The 17,612-nt window shown below is 39.0% G+C and overlaps 3 protein-coding genes and 1 non-coding gene across 6 annotated transcripts; 2 read left to right on the forward strand and 2 right to left on the reverse strand.

Annotated features, from left to right (window-relative positions):
* Window positions 1-1,754: 1,754 nt before the first annotated feature.
* Window positions 1,755-3,535, reverse strand: LOC135625822 (uncharacterized). The gene is made up of 3 exons (XM_065130909.1): window positions 3,248-3,535; window positions 3,035-3,120; window positions 1,755-2,691 (listed from the first exon to the last, which is right to left on the reverse strand). The coding sequence occupies exons 1-3, from the start codon at window positions 3,533-3,535 to the stop codon at window positions 1,971-1,973; spliced, it is 1,095 nt and encodes a 364-aa protein (XP_064986981.1). The 3' UTR covers window positions 1,755-1,970.
* A 1,027-nt stretch (window positions 3,536-4,562) lies between these two features.
* LOC135625512 (formate--tetrahydrofolate ligase) lies at window positions 4,563-12,759 on the reverse strand. Of its 2 annotated transcripts, XM_065130406.1 has the most exons (6): window positions 12,537-12,759; window positions 12,285-12,434; window positions 6,530-7,705; window positions 5,692-5,838; window positions 5,113-5,396; window positions 4,563-4,926 (listed from the first exon to the last, which is right to left on the reverse strand). In XM_065130406.1, exons 1-5 carry the CDS (start codon window positions 12,696-12,698, stop codon window positions 5,121-5,123), a joined length of 1,911 nt encoding a protein of 636 aa, XP_064986478.1. In that variant the 5' UTR covers window positions 12,699-12,759; the 3' UTR covers window positions 4,563-4,926; window positions 5,113-5,120. The 2 variants fall into 2 exon arrangements, with proteins under 2 accessions (XP_064986478.1, XP_064986477.1); XM_065130405.1 differs by lacking the exon at window positions 4,563-4,926 and having other exon boundaries at window positions 4,990-5,396.
* A 288-nt stretch (window positions 12,760-13,047) lies between these two features.
* Window positions 13,048-14,274, forward strand: LOC135625514 (thioredoxin-like 3-1, chloroplastic). Of its 2 annotated transcripts, none has more exons than XM_065130408.1 (5): window positions 13,048-13,519; window positions 13,657-13,731; window positions 13,811-13,877; window positions 14,002-14,019; window positions 14,097-14,274. In XM_065130408.1, exons 1-5 carry the CDS (start codon window positions 13,245-13,247, stop codon window positions 14,193-14,195), a joined length of 534 nt encoding a protein of 177 aa, XP_064986480.1. In that variant the 5' UTR covers window positions 13,048-13,244; the 3' UTR covers window positions 14,196-14,274. The 2 variants fall into 2 exon arrangements, with proteins under 2 accessions (XP_064986480.1, XP_064986481.1); XM_065130409.1 differs by having other exon boundaries at window positions 13,361-13,502.
* Window positions 14,275-14,412: 138 nt separating this feature from the next.
* TRNAS-GCU (transfer RNA serine (anticodon GCU)) lies at window positions 14,413-14,494 on the forward strand. The gene has a single exon. It is a non-coding gene; the product is annotated as a tRNA-Ser (tRNA).
* Window positions 14,495-17,612: the final 3,118 nt, after the last annotated feature.

A 17,612-nucleotide genomic window follows, 5' to 3' on the forward strand; every position in this document is an offset into this window, starting at 1 on the left:
TTAGGATTAAGATTTATTTTTTAAAATATATTTTGAGTCGTAAAATTTTGGTAAGACGGATAGTAAGAGATTAGATACTTTGGGTCCGGTTTTTTCTAGTGGATTTAAAGAGTGATGAGATAAGAGTTTTACATGTTTATATGATAGGGGTATATAAGGAGATTTTTTTTTATTATGAATAATTCAAGGGTCTTGTAATTTTTTTATATAATAAAAATTTTAATTTTCTTTATAGATGGAGATAAGAATTGTCGAACCATGTTATATCTTGCATCGACTTTTAAATATTCTTTTGATTGTTAATCTAGAGTCTTGTTTTGGTTTTTTGTTCTTCAGCTCAAAAGGTTCGATGATCAAATATTAACAAAGATGTTGATCATTTTTGCGGATGAATGATTCTTTTGTTCGATAAGATCTATCAATAACATTAAAAGGATGAGCAAGCATACTAGAAAAGAAACGCAATGAAGATTACGATGAGCTTAAGGTAAAATGTACAAGTATTATTCATCTTTGCATTATTGATAATATTATCAATAATGTTATTGATGATTACTCCATCATTTGTTTGAAATAAGTACTTTATTTAGCTACAAGTTTAATTAACAAGTTATATGTGAAGTAAAAAATTATATAGGCTGACAATGGAGGAAAGTAGAGATTTGGTAGAATATCTGGATATATTTAAAAAATAGTAACTTAGAAAGTTGAAATTGCATAAGAAAGATATAGTAATTTTGAAACAAGTTGAAAAATATTTAGGGTTTCTTGCCATCAAGAAAAAGGATAAATCTAGAAACCTAGAAAATCAAACATTAGTCCTATAGGGTGAAGGTCGAGGAGGATGATTCTCTCAAGAGTTAGGTCTTTAGATGATATTCAATATTATAGATACAAAGAATAAAGACATATTAAGTTGAATTGTTCAAAGAAAATGAAATAGAAAAAAGAAACCAATCGCTTGTGATAGATGATGATGAAGATGTCCTCACAGATCAAATCGAAACCGAATTGTTATGATCTTTAGAAACAATTTTGTTTTTGATTCATTTTTAGAATCTTATATAAATTAAGTTCTTCTGTTTTTGGCATTATAGTTTAATAACTCAACATCTTTGTCATTCTTTTTCTCACCATCATCACAATTTACGTACAAAACCAAAAGCCATATCTATAGAGAAGACACACTAATCTTATTTAATTGAATTGCTACTGTCGCTAATCTTCATGAAATCCCTTTCCATTCTATGTAAAATTCAACGTGACATTTGAGACCAAGCCATAGACTTATAATAAGCATGTAATATACATTCTAGAATTGCTAGTCGTAGGTCTCATAACTATTTAGAGTCTTGGATGATGTCGACACAGTTCTTCTCTTGCTGCTGCCAAAATGCTAATCCGGTCGAGTCATAGCTAACGACAGTAGGTAGATTTGGTGTGCCAAATCAGATTAATCCTTGTCGCGGACTCCAGCAAAAAAGGGTCAAAAGAATTAAGCACCCATCGCAAGGATCCCACCCAAACAGCTGCAGTGGGAGGAAATATTGAATGCAACAAAGCTGCTCTACCTCAGAAAGCCAGAGCTTTCTGCACCCCAACTCACACCTCCTTACAACAGCTAACATGGATGCTTAGTCTTTACAGTTCTTGTCCTAACATGCCATGTCTTCGCTACATTACACGAGTCTTACTGCATAAAATAATTAGCAGCATCGATAGTAGTAAACCAGTTGGTGCCATTAGCATGCCCGTGGAGAATAATAATCGTCGCGCTTGTGCCACAGTTCTTAGCAGGACTTGCATGTCTTCGGAACATAAAGGAGAGAGGTGACAAGCACGATCGGGGTTTGATCTCTCCGACCACATCAGAGTGTTCGATCTCCTTATCCGGTAGAACAAAGAAACAGCAAAAGCCTGAAGCAAATTCATGATCTTCCTTGTTTCTTCTCCGTGTATCCTCCATCGCTTTAGCTCACTTTACTGGCCTCCTGCGATGGCGAGGATGATGACGCCGGATGCTTGGTGTTGTCTAGCAAACTGCTGATCGATCGAGCTTTCACCATGCCTATCCTCTTCCTCTTCTTCGTTTCCGTCTTCTCCTCTTCCTCCTCCACCTCTTCTTCTTCCTCCATCTTTTGCATGCCATTATCAGCGGCGACGGCAGGGCGCTGCCTTTGCTCCTTCTCTGCTTCCTCCTCCTGCTCCTCGGGCGAAGTCGATGGGACAACACCATTCCTCCCGTTAGCACGCCACTTGGGCTTGCTGGTACCCAGCTGCCCTCTGACGCTGCTCATGCTCCTGAGCCTTCCTTTCCCGAGGTGGTGCTCGCAGAGGGAGTACCCGACGAGGGTCTGCTGGCAGCACCGCCATCCCCTTCCATTGACACGGCTGCACCGCGAGCCCTCCATCAGCACCGCCGGGCTCCTCCGCCTCTTCCCGTTAGCGTTCGTTGCGTTCCCAGATCTCACCACTGCTACCCCACCAATGTGGCATCCCTCCATATCAGTATCCTTACCACTGGTGCAATTATTGTTCGCTGAAGCAGGACCAGTGCTTGCTCTCGCCTTCGCCTTGGCCGTTCTCTCTTGCTCCATTCGCTGATCCCCTCCTCTTGTATTCTTCTGTGGCGACACCGTCCCTCCAAGCTGCGCCGCGCCTGACGCTACTGCACCAGAGGTGCCACTTATCCTAGGGAGGCAAAGAGATGCCAACACGGAAGACATTGCATCACAGCCCAGATCTCATCATCCATTGATTATTATTGCACCACACACATTACTATCTTCCACCTCTCGTGTGATGATGCGCTACCACGAGTTTGGGATGAGCTAATAACTACCCAGAACTAAAAAGAGGAGGAGATGTGTGTGAGTGATTGCATCAGTAGATGGGAATGGGGTGGGCTGTCATTATGGGGTCAGGCTGGCATGCATCGTATATGGTGGCAGCAAATACACGGATTTACCTTTGTCTCTATTTTAATCCACAAACGATGGTGATACAAAAGGGAGAAAGGGGGCAAGTTACCTACCTCTTGCTGCTGTTGGCCTGGCCATTCCACCTCCTGCTGGAATCCACCACCACCACCACCTCCTCCTCCTCCTCCACCACCACCACCTGCCATAACCCATGAGGGTGTGTTCTAATCACCACATTGCACCCGGCAAGCAAAGAGATGTAGTAACAATGCAACCGAGAAGACAAAAGCCGGGGGGGGGGGGGGGGGGGGGTAAGCAGTAGGCACCTGCATACTTGTGCTGCGGCGTTCCTTGGCATCTCTATATGGATCTGAACGGGGAGGACTCCGAGTAGATCCTCCATTAGGAATCCTCCCTGATTCATGGGGGTCTATAGACAGATCCTCCCCAACTGGGTGCAACCTTTCTCCTGAGACAGTTGTTCCTCCTCCGCTGTTATCCTTGTTTCCATGACTCCCATTCGGTGGGTGGACATGGAGGGAGAGATCTGGGGAGAGAGGAAGCGAAGCGAGAGAGGGACAGTGGGAGGAGGAGGGTCTCTTCCGGATCCTCATGGTAGAAGAGTCTGAGATGATGGATAGTTGGAGGGGAAGAGAGAGAGAGTGGGAGATGTGTGGATATAGAAGACTGCATCAAACCCCCCCTCCCGAGAGACTAAAAGAAAATAAAAGGGAAGTTTGCTTTGGTTCTTTCTTTATTTTTTCTTCATAATTCATTGGATGGATAATTAATATTAATCTTATTATTATTATTAATATTAATAGACTCCTCCTCGTACTTCAAATAATCTAAGGTAGAAAACTGGACATGGATATTAAACCCATATTATGTGGGAAGTGGGAAATCCTTGGGAGAGCTGCACCGCAATCACATACTCACGAGACCGACAGGATTCAGAAAAAGCAGACCTCTCAAGTGAATACTTTCTGTCGCAACGGGCCGATCGGAAGACTAAACCATGGATTCGTTTCCTGAACGCTGTCTCAGCCGTGACAGGTAATCCGCGCTTGGATCTGAAAACGAAGACAGCCACCAAAAGTGGAATCCGACCTTCCTTTCTCGTTGTTATATGAGACCATATCCTTCATGTTTCAAGCATAATCTATATCTTTAATTTCATCTATATATAATCCACCAGAGTCCACTGTATGCTCGTCATATGATGTACACCAAGATCACATCACAATTTTGAGTGGCAATCAGGGAGACCACGTGTCGCGCAAAGATCGATGATCGAGGAACTTGTTTTATATGTTGGCTATTAGATATAATTGGCTAATCAGTGAGCACTAATCTTTTTGCAGCCCACCAAAATGTCTCGTCCAATAATATGAGAAGAAAACAGGTATAACCTGCGATTGATTCATCAGTAAAAGTAGAGAGATGAACAGAGTTTGGGATGCCCGCACACTATCTGAATTCAAAACTGAGGTGAAGAGAGAGAGAGAGAGGGATTGAGAAGGTGACGGGCACATGAAAAAGTCGATGGTTATCGGTTGTCCAAAGTAGCACTTCAACAACTATAGTTAAGTGGTCCTGTAGGGCCCCACACACCACATGCAAAGACATAGAGACCAATACTATCTTTATCTACTGGCGTTTCATTTACTTCCCGACATGAAACAGCGACACACCGGACGAGAGAATGAGAACTCCCAAGTGGTCTCAGGCCATGACTAGCTAAGCTGTTATGATACATCACCCCAGTTTGAAGGGTCTTTGACGAATTAAAGATTATAAAGCATATATATTTTTTTGCTTTGGATATTCTCATAAAGGATATTGATCACCCTTGGCCTATACGGCATGCCGTCATCTTAATGGAAAGAAAGAAATCAACTTTGATACAATTCAGCAGTATTAATCAATGATCAATGAAATTTCCGAAATCTTATGCATCCAAAAGGCAACTTGGAATATTGTACTCTTTATGTGTAGCACCATCCTGACAGTAGAAACCAAAGAAAACAGATGAGGCACACTGATATATGTTAAAACAGCCCAAACAGAAAGAAACCTTGGATTGGATTATTCGTACATTGTAGCAGTTATTTGACGCATCCCAAGATTAATGAAGCGAATGTTCTTCAACTTGAAATAAGGAAACAACAATCGGGAAATATAAACTTACATGACATTCTAGGAGAGGCCGAGGACTTTCCCCGTAGCGATATCAATGTCAATGTCGAAGAAACAAGGTCGAGTTGGAAGGCCGGGCATCGTACTCATTGTTCCTACTAGAGGGTATATGAAACCAGCCCCAATGCTAGCCCTCACATCTCTGATCGGAAGCACAAATCCACTTGGAGCACCCTTTTGAGATGGGATGTGCGAGAATGAGTACTGGGTTTTCGCCATGCAAATTGGTAAACCAGAAAACCCTTGCTTACTGTACATCTTAATCTGCTTCTCCGCCTTTCGATGAAAGCAATAACTGTGTCAGCAAGGATTCTCAAGAACTTGAAACCCAAAAGTAACGTGCATGGCATTGATCAGATAAAAAACTTTAATTCCTATGTCCAGTTAACAAGGACTAACATTCAACTGTCAGATGTGGAGCTATGGTAACATGGTCCATAAGTTTACTAAAACAGAAGGCATAGGAATGCGCTCAATTAGTTTTTTATGTGGAGATTCTCACCTTTGCCTCTACAATTATGGTTCCAGCAATTGTAATTACTAGGGAATAATAGGATCGAAAAAGGATTACCTGTTCGGAGTACTCAACACCAGAGGCACCATATGACTTAGCAATCGCCTCGATTTTCTCCTTTATACCAATGTCCAAAGGATATAAGAAGTTCAACGTCTGTGATTGACTTTCACATGCTCTTTGAACTGCAGTCCCAAGGTCAACCTGGACATTTTGGAAATGGCGATGAGAATGAGAACTTAGATAACATTACATTAAACTCTAACGATGCTGATACACGGGCAAGAGAAATGAGGGAAATCAATTTACTATACCAGACACAAGATTAGTCGTATAAGCAACTGAAAGCACAAGGTGACACGACCAAACATTCGGGAAAATAAATTGATGATGGTATGATCATGTGAAATGAGATGAAGTGGTTGCTAAAGACGGTACATGGATAAGTGCTTTATTTAGTACTTCAAAATTAAAGGTGCACAAAGCAATCCTGATCACCAAAGCTCCACTGGAAATGTTATATAAATGATTATGGAAAAGAGGTTATGATATGCAATCATACAACACTGCTAAGTAATTGATAGTTTAGACAGAAAAAAGATGCAAGAAACAGTAAGGAGAAGTACACAGGAAGCATGCGGAACAGCAATTGGAGTCTAGAGTAAGTTTGTGGAGAAAGAAACAACAGGCTTAAGTAAAACATCTATAATTTCATGCCTGAAATTATAATGGGAAACCTATCAGAAGCCACTTAATATTTCAATTAGCACAGTCGTAAACAAGAATGTTCCTTAAAAAAATTTAACAATGCTATCAAACCAGCTTTTTGAGCATTTATACAATATAGATAGACCAAACCAAAAAAGGACAATAAAGATGATAAGTTAGTACAAACCGCTCCTTTTCCGCCATGAGCATGATGAGTGCATACAACAGCATCAAAAGCACCAGCTGCTAAAGCTGCAGTTCTAACTGCATTCATCTCAGCATCAGTATCGGTCGCAAATTTATTGATCGCAACTACAACGTTCACTCCATATGCCTTAGTATTTGAAATATGTCTAGAAAGGTTTACACAACCAGCCTCAACAAGGGCAACATTTTCAGTTATGTAAGCACGGTCCAGGGGCTTTCCAGCAACAACTTCAGGTCCACCCCCATGCATTTTAAGGGCTCTTATAGTTGCCACAATAATAGCACATTGTGGCACCAAACCACTGTACCTGCATTTTATATTCATGAACTTTTCTGTGCCAATATCAGAACCGAAACCTGCCTCTGTGACTACAAAACCACCCTTTCCAACCAGCTTAAGGGCAATTTTATCAGCCACTATTGAAGAATTTCCATGAGCAATATTGGCAAAAGGTCCAGCATGAACAAGGACAGGAGTTCCCTCAAGAGTCTGCATTAGGGTAGGGTTGATGGCATCTTTCATTAGTACAGTTAGAGCACCTCCAACACCTAGATCATCTGCAGTTATTGGTTCACCAGCATTGCTGTTGCCTATTACCATTCTTCCAAGCCTTTCCCTCATTTCTGCAAGAGAGGTAGTAAGAGCTAATACAGCCATGATTTCACTAGCCACTGCAATATCAAACCCTGTTTCTCTGATCATCCCCTTCTCCTCAGGACCTTGTCCAACCGTAATTTTTCTTAGGAATCGGTCATTGACATCCATGACCCTTCTCCAGGTAATGGAATCTGGGTCAATATCAAGCCTAACAAATCTTTTGACTTCATCAGGCGTAAGCTCATCTGGATTGGTCTTTGAAATACCGAGCTTTTGTAGACGCCTGAACATAACATTGGCAAAGGTTCGTTTCCCTTCTTTATTTGGTGGGCATAATCTATTAAACAGAGCTTTGTCTGACTGAGATGCCTCATGGAATATCCGGGTATCTATAGCAGCAGCAAGAAGATTATTTGCAGCTGTGATTGCATGAATATCTCCTGTTAGATGAAGATTGAACTCATCCATAGGGATAACCTGACTGTAACCACCTCCAGCAGCACCCCCTTTTATTCCAAAAGTTGGCCCTTGTGATGGTTGACGGAGACAAGTGACAACCTGATTATAGAGAGACAAAAGTAAATTAAGTTTATAAAACAAATGATCTTAGAAAACAAGAATGGCTATTGAAGGTGACAATGTTTTATCATGGTAAGAGGATCATATTTGAAGCAACACTATCAGACAATATCGATGGCAGACACTGACCAGGATAAGTGTGATCGTAGAAGCACATGAAAGAATAAAATTAACATCTTTTTTTTTTTCTTTTTGATGAATCCATAATTTAAGCCACCTGATCCATTTCTAATGAATTCTTTTTCTTTAAGTTTAAACTAGTATAATCCAGAATAATCAAAGCAACTTAGAAACTCATTCTGTTCTGATTAACAATTGCATAAAAATTGTCTATAAAGACAAACAGTAGCTTATTCTTGGAGCAAGCATCTGCTGAGTAATATTAGAAAAATGCACCTATAGCATGGAAAGAGAAAGTTCTATCAAAGAAGAGGATTATAGAGATTGCAGCATTAACTTTTCAAACAGCGGCAGCAATATCAGCCACACTTAGGATCTGAACAATTTAAGATGTAACTGTAGCACATATAACCTGTGGAAGACAGCACAAAATAATGTTTTCTTTTCTTATGATGATATTCTGTCATAGAGAACAATTATAGCACACAAACATGAGTCCTATCAAGTATAGGTGTCAAGGTGACTCAGATGATTGAATTTTACAGCCACGAGGTAAAATACCAAAGACTTCACCAGAGCAACCACTTTCAGAAGGCCTGGAATAATGAATAAATTATAAAACAAAATATAAGGGCATCATTATCCATTTAAATTTTGGAATTTGTGCTTGAGATGTGACTTTTTCGAGCTTTCTATGTGGACAAAAATTGCTTGCATACCCTTACAAAAGATCTAATCTCAAGAATTATCCAATGAAAAGAAAATATATGTACCATCCCTCCAAATTTCAATAAGTATCTTAGTAAGGGTTGTATATAAAAAAAACTAGTTCATTTATGCTAAATTCATGCATATAATCCCCTAAAAACATATTCATCATAGTGTCTTATTTTAGAGGAATATCACATATTTTTCATCTTTCAATGGGTTAATACAATTATCAACATCTAAAGGTTACAAAGAAATAGCCACTATATTAATGTTAAATGGCCCAACCATTAGACTACATTACACTCTAAATCTTCAAGGTCTGAAGCGATCAAGACCTGTAGAAATCAATGTCATCAAATGTGTACAATAGTTACTACATATGCCATGAAGATGTCAGAAGGCCCAAATTAACATAGGTAAGGGTCAGTAACAAAGTATGAGAGATCAATGCAGGCAGTTGTCACATAATTTGTTGCCTCGTGATCAGTCAGTTTCTGTAAGCAAATCAAGATATCACAGTTCATGTTTACGAGCCCTCTCTTTAACCAATTCAAACATGACTTATGAAAAAATTGCAATAATGACTTAGGTCCAAGGCTTATGATGTTATGCAGTTTCAGTTTCAACCATGAGTTTGCAACTCAGCCAAGACCTTACGAGTTCAGATTCAGTGATCTCAGCTGCTTCAACTATCTCAAATAGCTTGAGGCAGTTTCAGCTGAAAATTATTTTCAAAAAGCATTATATATCTTAATTAAAGAATTGATAACAATACTAACAGATGGTTTCTGATGAAATATTTTTTTGTTCAATAAATAATTTTATTTCAAACAGCTGCTCAATATTTTTTTGTTGCTCTGCCAAGTCCATTAATAGTTTACGGAGATCTGTTTAAAACTTTAAGAAATTACATGCATTCCACTAGAATTATCTTATGACCAATACATCTTATTAAAATTATGCATTTTATACTTGTAAGATGATATATCATGCATCTATAGAATACAGATCTTCTAACTGCAAGATACAGTGAGCCATAGTGAATGATCACAATAACAAAGATCATGGAACCAGTATCAAACTACAAATGCTAATAAAAATAATTCATAGTAAATTATTGCCAATCATGTATGTCTTAAGATCATAAGTACCACATACAGTTATCAGGTGATGTAATTTACTAAGATGGTATACAGTAATTTCAACTGAAACTCATGTGTTTTGGGCTGAAAAGGGATGAAACTCTGCAATTATGATGGTTTTAGATCAGCCAAGGCTGAGACCAACCCACCTCAATTGAAACAGATCTATTTATAATCAACAATTAAAACTTGAACATTTTAAATCAAAACTAATAATAGCATCATAAAAATGTCAAGTCTAATAGAAAAGAAAAACTCAAGACAGGGATAAATAAGATAACCAAACATCAATTTGCTACACCACCATAATTTATGTCCTGAATCAGCTCATCATTATCAAATGAAAAATCAAAGCTCAACCTAATTGGCTCAACCTCGTGCTTCAGAATTTACAAATGGGGATAATGTATCCATGTTGAGAAAAATTAGGTGCTGTTCAAGCTACTTTGACAAAAAATAATGGCTGGACTGTGTAACAGCAAATAGAAGGGCAAAATCTAGAAAATAAAAAGAGGAGTGAGTTTTGTATTAGGAAAAATTGAAAAGAGGTTTTTAAAGATCTGTTGCTTAAAAAAAAAGAAAAAGGCCCATCCTTAAAAGAAATATCATAAAACAGTAGTCACTAGCCAAAAGGATTCTCCTTACTACATAACTGATGTACTTTGCACCAAGTTTCAAAACAGGAAAAAAAACAATATGAATTGATATTTTCTTGACAGGAAAAATTAGAACCAGAATCAGGAGGATGTGGAATGTGGAACCGGCCAATTATAAAAAAGAACAGCCAGTTTATTAAACCTTGTCTGTAACTCATTCTATCACTTCAAATAATGAAAATAGAAGATTGACTAAACTTCTTGTTTTCCTACAGTTGCATCTTAATTTTACCGTGTGCTTGAGTCCTCTATGACTATATCAGATTTTTCTCAATGAGAACAATGGAATACTTGTAATCTGCAGAAACACACACCTTTAATCTGTAGCAAACTACGAATTATTCCACTGTATAACAGCATGCAATAATTTAAATTAAATTCAGTGGTCTTCGCAACATAAATACAACAAATCATATAAGCCTGCTGTTGCTCTTTAATTTGAAAGGTCTAAGTGAGGTAGAAGCATTTAGGATAAAAAGGAGAAAGAAAAGGAATTTAAAGCGGAAATTTGTGTAGGTAGCATACGGTTGGAGTTGTTTGATGACCTGAGACATTTAAAGGATAAAAAAATATGAACAGGGATAAGGAATCATGAAATAGGAAGAGTAATATTCTTGGACTCATTCAAATCCTGGAAACTTGCTCTAGGAGGATAAAGACAGCCTTGCATGTAAAGAAAATGAAACCGTTCATTCCATTCATCAATATCCAAATGTACAACATTCTTCACTTTATACTACAAACCAATTTCAACAAGAAAAAAAAATTAAACAAACAAATAAAAGAAGTGCATATTAGAATCACTGTGAATCATTTCCTTGCCTAAAAGTATTAATATGCAATCCTACATATTGCATGAAGCTTTCTTCCATGCTTAACAACACTTAACTGAAGAAACAAGCCATTTCATTGATCATGATCCTTAATTTTACCTCCTTTATAGTCAAGTAGAATCTGCCATCTCTGGTAGAATATTGATTAGAGATCATATTTTGGTGAAGCTCTGTTTGTATTAACTTCCTGATCAATTATTGTATTGCTTGAAGAGATAAAATCTGCACAATCGCAACATTGGCCCTAAACAACTACCATACTACGATGTTATGATAAAGATTATAGCATATGAAAGAAAGACCAAAAAGTGCTTGGCCGACTATAAAATAATGGAAATCTAATTACAGCTACATATGACCACAATATTGATTCATATGGATTCAGGTGAACTTTCTTTCTTTGAGCATAGTATGTGCATTGGAAGCATTCTCATCTCCATCAATCTTTGTAGATGCAAGTAGTTCCAGCACTGCCAAAGCATATAGCTTGTAACCTAAAGTGAACAATTCTTTTTACAGGATACCAAAAATTTATGGAACCACCATCAATAGTTTAAAATCTCCAAAATGTTCGCATACTCTGCACAATCTACACTTCGTTTTTCCAAGTAGAGTATCATCCGATATAAGTTAGCATCTAATTTAAACGATAATTCAGATTTGCAAATATTTTTTTTTGTGTGAAATAGATAATCAAGAAAATCAAACAAAGAATAATGGCTGGCAAGTAAAAGTCAGCTATTCAGATCCAAATGTAATAGAAGACTCTTTTCTTTCTCTCTTACGAATATACCAATAAGAACAAGCAAACTCAGTCCCTCAAATCCACAATAAGATAAGAAAGGTACTTAGATCTGCTGTATATTTTGCAGTTCTTTCACACCTCAGGCAAATCGACGGCGAATTAAGAAGCGATCCAATTCAATTCAAACCCAATAACTAATTATATAAACTCGCATATGACGCATTTGTTCAATTGCAGCGTGTTTCATATAGTAAACCCTCAACATCTGGAGTGGCAACGAGAATCCAAGAAAAGCGGAACCAATTTGCCAATAAAAGACTACACAAGTACAGGAGAGCTCCAAGGCGTCACCTTTTTGTCAAGGAAAGCTCCCAGAGCTTGGCAGAGACCCACCGTGGTGGTCGACTTCCCTTCTCCGAGCGGCGTTGGACTGATCCCACCGACCACCACGTAGTACCCATCCTCCGATCCCTGTAGGTCGTCGAGCACCGACAACAGCACCTGAGGAGAACAGAAAGAACACTCGAGAAGACCCACATAACTCACCAACCCAAAAGAAGAAGACGACTAATCGAACAACAAGGATGGAGTCATTCGGGGGACCTTGGCTTTGTATTTGCCGTAGAGGTCGTAGTGCTTGGATCCGAGGTTGAGGTCCTCGGCGATGGCGGCGATGGGGAAGGGTTCGACGGAGTTGGCGATGTCAATGTCGGCCGGCACCGGTGAGACCACCTCCAACCGCCGAATCGTCTTGGAAGGACTCATATCTCGATCGCTTCTACTCCCTTCCACTACTCCACCGTCCTCGATGCGGACTTTTGGGCCAGAAGGACTATCTTATTGGATAATTCATTGGGTGATGTGAGGAGTTCAACCGTAGGATTACGATCAGACGGTGCGAGTGAGAGATATGGTGAAATGTGGCAGCAGATCAACGACGGTCGAGAAATCCCAAGAACAGAGAAATTTAGAGATAAATCATATGGCAAATTGACCCTCGTAAAAAAAAATGGGAATCTCAACGTAAAATGGGAATTAATAACTCGATCGTAGCCGTCAATGGAACACCATGTTATTTAAAGCGGCTGATCCCCCTTTCTCCTCTCCCTCCATTCCTCGTTTGTGGATAAGCAACACTTGACCGCCGTCGATTCTTCTCGATATATCCCTCGCCAACATGACGAGGAGCAGAGGCAGTCTGGAGCTTTTTGTTTCCTTCGATCGAAACAGCTCCGACCGGAGGTTTCAGGCTATCGATTCGTACAAAAGCGTCGCCTTTTTCCCTCCCAGCTCCAATCCCCGGCCACCAGAATGGCAGTCTTGGCTCCAAACTGTTGTGTTTTCGGTAGCCGTGGTCTTGACGGACGGTGTGCTTCGGCGGCAGCTAATGCCGGAGCCGTGGTCTTGGCTCTGGGTAGCAGGGCGTGGAAGAAGAGGTCGAGGGTTGGGGTAAAGTTGGGGGCTTCCAGGCAGGAAATGTCGTCGAGACCGATGTCGGTGCCGATGGAAGCCATTACGGTAGTGGAAGAGCTGGATCAGATCCTCGAGCAAGCCCATGAGCTCTCTCAGGTCATTATCGTCGACTGGTTAGTGGAATATATTTCTCTTGACCTCTCACAAGGAAGAGGACTCGAATTAACTTCTTATGTCGCGGAAAAAAATTGAGCTGATTTCTGAATCCGCACACTTGCAGCAGTGAAATCTGATGGTTGTTTTTGGTCAGGATGGCGACTTGGTGCAGGAAATGCATCTACTTGAAGCCCAAGCTTGAGAAGCTTGCTGCAGAATACGACCCAAGGTGAGTTAGGGCATCCAACTCTACATTCACAATTAGTTGATCTGGCCGTGTGTAAATTGGGAATTTTGTGTATACCCAGAGTCAGATTTTATTTGGTGGATGTCAACAAAGTCTCTCAGGAATTGGTGAAGCGAGGAAACATCACGGTTAGTAAACCAACCACTGTAAGAATCCTCTATTCGCTCTGAGGAAAGCTTATAATATTGCGCTGATTACTGATGATTCATCATCTTCTTCCTGCGTGCATGGATCTTTCTGTTCTTTGCCCAGAAAATGCCAACCATTCAGGTGTGTGACGATGATTTGGTTGGTCTTTCAAACCCATTTATGTTGAGAAATAATTGGAAGGGTTGTGGTTCATGCAGCTGTGGAAGGACAAGGAATGGAAGGATGAGGTGGTTGGAGGCCACAAAGCATGGCAAATCATCGATGAAGTCCGAGAAATGATCCAAAAACATATTTGATGCACCATCTCTTCATTGCAAAGCATGTATAATCTGTAGATGTGGACACATATATATATGTTGGTCATGTCCAGTTTCATTTTTGGAGAACATATTTGGATTTGGTTATTTTCTCTTGTAGCAAACAGCGAACTCGAAGAAACTTGCGCTGCAGGGTTATGTTTTATGTATGTTAGAAATTAAATAAATATAGATAATGATACAACTTATCACCAACGTCGCTTTGGCCGAGTGGTTAAGGCGTGTGCCTGCTAAGTACATGGGGTTTCCCCGCGAGAGTTCGAATCTCTCAGGCGACGAATGATGTTTTTATTTTAGTCATGCAGAGAAGCCAATAATCATTCCAAGCAAATTTTAACTGAAGTTATAATTGTCTCAATTATTTGATTTGGCTGTATAAATATTTTCTCTATTAGTTTTTGCTACGTTGTGGCTGAGGTGTCAGTATGGCTCGGTCCAGTCTCGGATGTATAAGGTTGCCCACGTGGATGCTTGGGTGATGAGAGCGAGAGTCAAGTAGGGTTGGGTTCAAGCCTCGTCCCATGAGCACAATCTTCTCTCTTAATGAGTGGTCTACTTCTTTATTGTTGAACTTCTGCACACAAGTCGAGGTCAGAAGGGGGATTTCCCAACTCGTTCCCTCCGAAGCTTAAGTTAACTTTTGGTGAAATGAGATAGAGTTGAGTGTTCGAAGTTCTCTCCCTCCTGATTAAAGAGGGTTAGCTTTTATACCTTAGAGGATGAGTTGGTCGTACGAGGTCAATTAACTATGGTCGACTTTAGCTTCTGTACGAGCATCGATTGACCTGCATGGATCGACGTCGTGCGACGCTGTCCTAAGCTTTCCGGGATGACTGTACTGTGATGATGTCGTTCATATGGAGAGGGCGGTAAGCAATTGTCAGTCACGTGCGTGTTGCATGCCACATTGTACTTGAGGTTCCACGTCTGCATCATCGTGTCGGCTTGTTTAGGTCCACGTGAGCGATGTCAAAATATATCATATCAATTTTTATGTAAGACAATATCCTTGGAGTAACTTAAACTCTTCTTTTTATATTTCAATAATTATTTTAAATAAAATATTTATCCTTTGTTAATCCTAGTATTATTTTCTTGGATGTAATTTAACATATCATATTTCGGATACAAATCATATATATATATATATATATAGGTCACGACGGAGTGGATGTAGGTCACGACGACCGAACCACTATAAATTGGTTTGCATTTACTTTTATAGCAAACTATCTCTCCTCCTTATTGTGCTTTTACTACGCCTACACTCACATAAGCTTTCAAGCTATCTTTACGAAACAGTTTTCATCGAAAACTATTTTATTGTATAAAGGTTTTCTGAACTGACGTAGTATTTACGGCCGCACTAATTCCCCCCCCCCTCTTAGTGCCACTCTTGACCTCGTTCCTAATAACAACATCGGTTTTACTAACGAAAATACGAAAACAAAAGATAAAAAAGGTAATTTCAATATTCCAGCCAATGGTGATGAATTACGATGCCACCAAGGTTTACTAGTGACTGTTGTGGATAAGGAGAGCAACGGTGAGAGGTGAAGATTGCTCGGTAATTACGTCGACGTCAACACAGATGCAAAGTGGTAAAAGAGCCGCTTGACAACTATATTAGCATCAACGCAGATATAGAACAACCCCTACCTCTTGTCACTGGCTTCCTTATTCATAATAGTCGCCCGTAGCACACCGTCGTCTGCCACAAGTAATTATAACATTAAAATTATTTTTTATCTTTTATTTTTATATTTGTTTATAAAATCGATGATATTATAGTAAATAAATCTAGATATTTCACTTTATTTTAATATAACGTTTTATAATATAGGGACCGACATACTAAAAATACCTAACTACATTACATAATATCTAATTAGCCATTCTATTTCATTGGATGAAAAAAAAAAAAAAAAAACTCAATTTGATGTGCCAATAGATAACGACCAATAAGTAAATTTGAGGTTCTTTTGCTTGTGGTAAGTGGCAATTATCCTTATTCGTTAAATTGGCAAATTCAATCCTTTGATTACAACCAAAGGCTTTTATCTAAAACATAACAGTCGATTATTACTAGAAACTTTGATCCGTTGCAGCATTTAATCGACTAAAATTACTTAAATCGTCGATCAATGATTCATAGTTTCTTCCTCTTCTGTTGTTCTCTCTATTCCAATAACGTAGCTTTAATCTTGCACGCTTTGAGTTGCCCGATGCTATACCGTTCAAACACGTTAAACTCAACCTAATCACCCATCAAATCAACCGATCGGATCAAATCGAATTTGAATACCACGAATGCCGTGTAGATGTTAAGCAGCACCAAAGAAAGGATTATTATCATTCGAAAGAGTAATCAAGGTTGGAATTTGAAACCAAGTCACATAAGTTTAACTTTGTTCTTCAAATAAATTAAATTAACTGAGGAAATTAAATACAATCCATTTCAAGCTGATATGATGAGCTTAACAATGAATACAAATCATACAGCCAATTGACACGTCATAACTGATATATTTATTTCATTCCCTGTTTAAATTTAGCTTAATTTGTCCTATTTCTATTATTTTGGACTTTTTTTTCCTACGGTTTGGTCTTTTAAATCTAAGATAGAGCAAAATATATTTTAGCTTTTTTTATATATTTATGCACTACTCGTCTGATGTTAATCCATGCAATTAGTCACTTCTCCAAATTGATTCCCACCTAATTGCTTAGGTCATTGGTTATATGTGTTAGCGAAAGAGTTTTCTCTCTGTATGATTATGATTAGGTCATTATCACACAAAATATTTGTAGCATTCAACCCCTAAATTATTAGTCAAATGTGTTGAAACGAAATTATAGAATTGACCAATGACTTTATATGAAAATGACAAGTTGTGTGTGAGAGAGCTTCGAGATTGTAGTGTGATTAGATCCATGAGTACTAATTGATAAGTGACAATTTGGTTGGTCGATCATTGGTGCGACCTGTAGGCTCGTGAGGAATTATTCGTTTTGGACGATGGGCATGCTTATACGGTTTTGTCCTTTTCGGAACATATGAGCTTCAAAAAGAGCCTTTGACATAAGGTATTCCTTCTAGCGCTAATATGATAAGGGATAATTTGATCGATCGACTATTAGTGCAGCTCGTAGGCTCGTGAGAAATTATCCGCTTTGGACGATGGACATACTCACACGATTTTATCATTTTCGAAGTATGCAAGCTACAAAAGACGCCTGTGAGGATAAAAAAGATCCGATAGACTTATGAGCCCTTGATTTGTATACTTCTCGATCACCTATTGCAAATTAAATGCCACTAAAAGATTTAGACCCCTTGCAAATCTTGCATCATGACCCATTGCAAATTCCTGTGGGTTTGATGTCAGTTCATCA

This window comes from Musa acuminata, chromosome BXJ2-10 (assembly GCF_036884655.1).
Source record: "Musa acuminata AAA Group cultivar baxijiao chromosome BXJ2-10, Cavendish_Baxijiao_AAA, whole genome shotgun sequence".
Classification (NCBI taxonomy): domain Eukaryota; kingdom Viridiplantae; phylum Streptophyta; class Magnoliopsida; order Zingiberales; family Musaceae; genus Musa; species Musa acuminata.